At 43.6% G+C, this 2,935-nt stretch overlaps 1 protein-coding gene across 1 annotated transcript in view; it reads left to right on the forward strand.

The window, feature by feature from the left end:
* Positions 1–1,707, forward strand: part of LOC103200624 (alanyl aminopeptidase, membrane) — a 27,109-nt gene extending 25,402 nt beyond the window's left edge. The window contains exon 20 of the mRNA XM_007945168.1: positions 1,555–1,707. Within this exon, the coding sequence (XP_007943359.1) occupies positions 1,555–1,707 (153 nt within the window). The remainder of the gene's footprint in view (positions 1–1,554) is intronic.
* The last annotated feature ends 1,228 nt before the right edge of the window (positions 1,708–2,935 follow it).

Genomic DNA, 2,935 nt, shown 5'->3' on the forward strand with positions numbered 1-2,935 from the left:
ATCTTCTGTGTCTGTGTTAATTGGTTTCCCTTTTCTTTGTTGAAGAGGGTCTGTGCAATCCTTCTGCCTAGTCCGCCATCTTGCCCCGCCTCCTCTAATAAGTTTTGAAGTTAGAAAGTATAAGTCCTCCAACTTGTTCTTCTTTTTCAATATCATTTTGGCTATTCTGGGTCCCTTGCATTTCCATGCAAATTTTAAGCTTGTCATTTTCTGCAAAAAAGGCAGTTGGAATTTTGATAGCGATTGCACTGAATCTATAGATGAATTTGGGGAGTATTGCAATCTTAATAGGAGCTCTGGAAGCATAGTGGTTAAAGCATTTGACTGCTAACCAAGAGGTCAATGGTTCAAATCCACCAGCTGTTCCTTGGGAGAAAGATGAGGCAATCTGCTTCTGTAAAGATTATAGCCTTAGAAACCCGATGGGGCAGTTCTACTCTGTCCTGAAGTGTCAATAGGAGTTGGAATCAACTCGAGGACAATGAGTTTGCTTTTGTTTGTGCCATCTTAACAATATTAAGTCTTCCAACCCATGATCATGGATATCTTTCCATTTATTTAAGTATTTTAATTTATTACAACAATGTGTTAAAGTTTAAGCAGTCTTGCATTTCTTTTGTTAAATTTATTCCTAAGTTGTTTTTTTTTTTTTTGGTACTATTATCAATGGAATTATTTTCTTAATTTCATTTTTAGACTTTTCATTCTAATTGTATAGAAATACAGCTGATTTTTAAAATATCTCTTACATCCTGCAACCTTGATGAACTGATTTATCAGCTCTGTTTCTTTGTAAATTTCTTAAGATTTTCTATAAGAACATATCATCTGCAAATAGAGATAGTTTTACTTCTTTCTTTCCAACTTCTATATTTTTTATTTCATTTTCTTGTTTAATGGCCCTGACTTGAACCTCCAATTCTTATAGGTCTTTATACCTCTAACAGTCTCCTTCATTAAAAAAAAAAAAAAAAAATTTATTTGGTATCCATTTCCTTATGGCATCCATTTAAAGTGTCCCTCTGTCTTCTCTTGATTGGATTGAAATTGTAATTCAGTTGAAAATTGAGGATTGACTCAAGGAAGAATACAGAACAGAAGTTTAATGAATGTGTGAGTCATATTTAGCCCTGGGATGTTATTTCCCAACCTCTGCCATAGAGTCCCTGGGTGGTACAAGTAGTTAAGCTCTCAACTACTAACCAAAAGGCTGGTGGTTTAAACTTACCCAGACTTGCTAAAGAAGAAAGGTCTGGCTATCTGCTTCTGTAAGGTCACAGCCTTGAAAACCCTATGGAGCTCAGTTCTACTCTGATACACATGGGGTCACCATGAGTCCAAATCAACTCAATGGCCACTGGCTTGGCTTCCCATAGATAAGGGTTTCAACCCAGAGAGAAGTGGAAAACTAGTTCCTCTGTTCCAGGGGAACAGGCTGCAATCTCCATCCTTAGGGGCTCTTAAGTGGAATGAGAGGTCCAAGGGCCAAGAAAGCCTCTCCTTGAGGTTCTGTTAGAGACTGAACTTCAGACTGAAAATCTGTTTTCCCGGCAGCTGGAGCAGTTCAAGAAGAACAACATGGACATTGGCTTTGGGTCAGGTACCCGGGCCCTGGAGCAAGCCCTGGAGAAGACAAAAGCTAATATCAAATGGGTAAAGCAGAACAAGGAAGATGTGTTGAGGTGGTTCACAGAAAATAGTTCTTAAAATCACCTGGCCTCCATGTGAGATGCCCAGGTGCATCTATCCCAGCATCCTATATGGCAGGGCCCCCCAATTCCCAGAGCCTGAGCCACCAGCAGCTTCCCCTCAAGGACAAAGTCTCCAACCCATGTCCTTTTTGCTCCACTGGTGGGGCCAGTCCAACTCCTGATGGCTAGGCTCCAAGCATCTCCCAGCCCCTGCCCCTTGTGCCAACCGTCCCCAGCCTTGGCATAGCAGCCTGATGTCCAGGGCCCTGCAGCTGATCTCAGGGAATCACAGCTCCAGAGCCGGATGAGCAGCAGAAGCCCTTGATGGACAATGTATGGCCTTGGGCTGTGGGGGTTACCCTGCACCTTCTCTCACCTTCCTGTAAAGACATTGGAACCTGAGGGATCCAAAGGGCACCAGATCTGTATATTTTTTATCAGAGAACATGTAAATAAAGGGTTTCTAGTGAGTTACTTGGTTTATTACTAAACTTAATTAGGAGTGGGTCTGCTATAAGCTGGGGAAAGTGGGATTGAGGGGACCTGGGGTCCATTGGAAGGACTGTGGGAATCAGGACCCCCAAGAGCACAGTAGAAAGAAGCGTGCAGTCCACTGGCCCTTCCTGCCTAACACATGTGTAGCAGTGTCTGCCTGTAGTGCTCATTTCATCCAAATGAATTCCTACTTCGAGCTAAAGGCAAGACACTGAGGAACCAAGGAGACATGGTGGGTGGGTGCCAAGCAGAGCTGGTGTAGTCAGGCAAAGAGCAGGCTTGGCAGAGTGGAGGCGGTGCTTTTCCAGAAGCAGGAGAGAAGCTGGATTTGTACCACCCTAACATGAGGTGCTCTGGTGGTGTAGTGGATAAGGCATTTAGCTGCTAACCACAAGGTCAGCAGTTCAAACCCACTAGCTGCTCCACAGGAGGAAGATGGGGATGGGGTGATCTACTTCTGTAAAGACTTATAGCCTTGGAAACCCAATGGGTTTCATCCATCAACTTGATGGCAGTGAGTTTGGTTTTTATTTTTTTGAACATGAGGTGAGGGAGCATGATGCTGGCTAGGCTCCTCTTCCTGCACTTCAGCCAGCACCCAAACGGGAGGGCCAGTCAGTAAAGGCAGTGACTCTAGGTCTGAAGCCTGATGTGACCAACCACTCACATGCCTACCTTCCAGGATCCATGGTGGGTCTCTAAGATATAAGTTGGTAAACTGTAAAGTGACTGCACAATTGAGAAGTGGT

Source organism: Orycteropus afer, unplaced genomic scaffold, assembly GCF_000298275.1.
Source record: "Orycteropus afer afer isolate SDZICR_OR568_19922 unplaced genomic scaffold, OryAfe1.0 scaffold00132, whole genome shotgun sequence".
Taxonomy (NCBI): Eukaryota; Metazoa; Chordata; class Mammalia; order Tubulidentata; family Orycteropodidae; genus Orycteropus; species Orycteropus afer.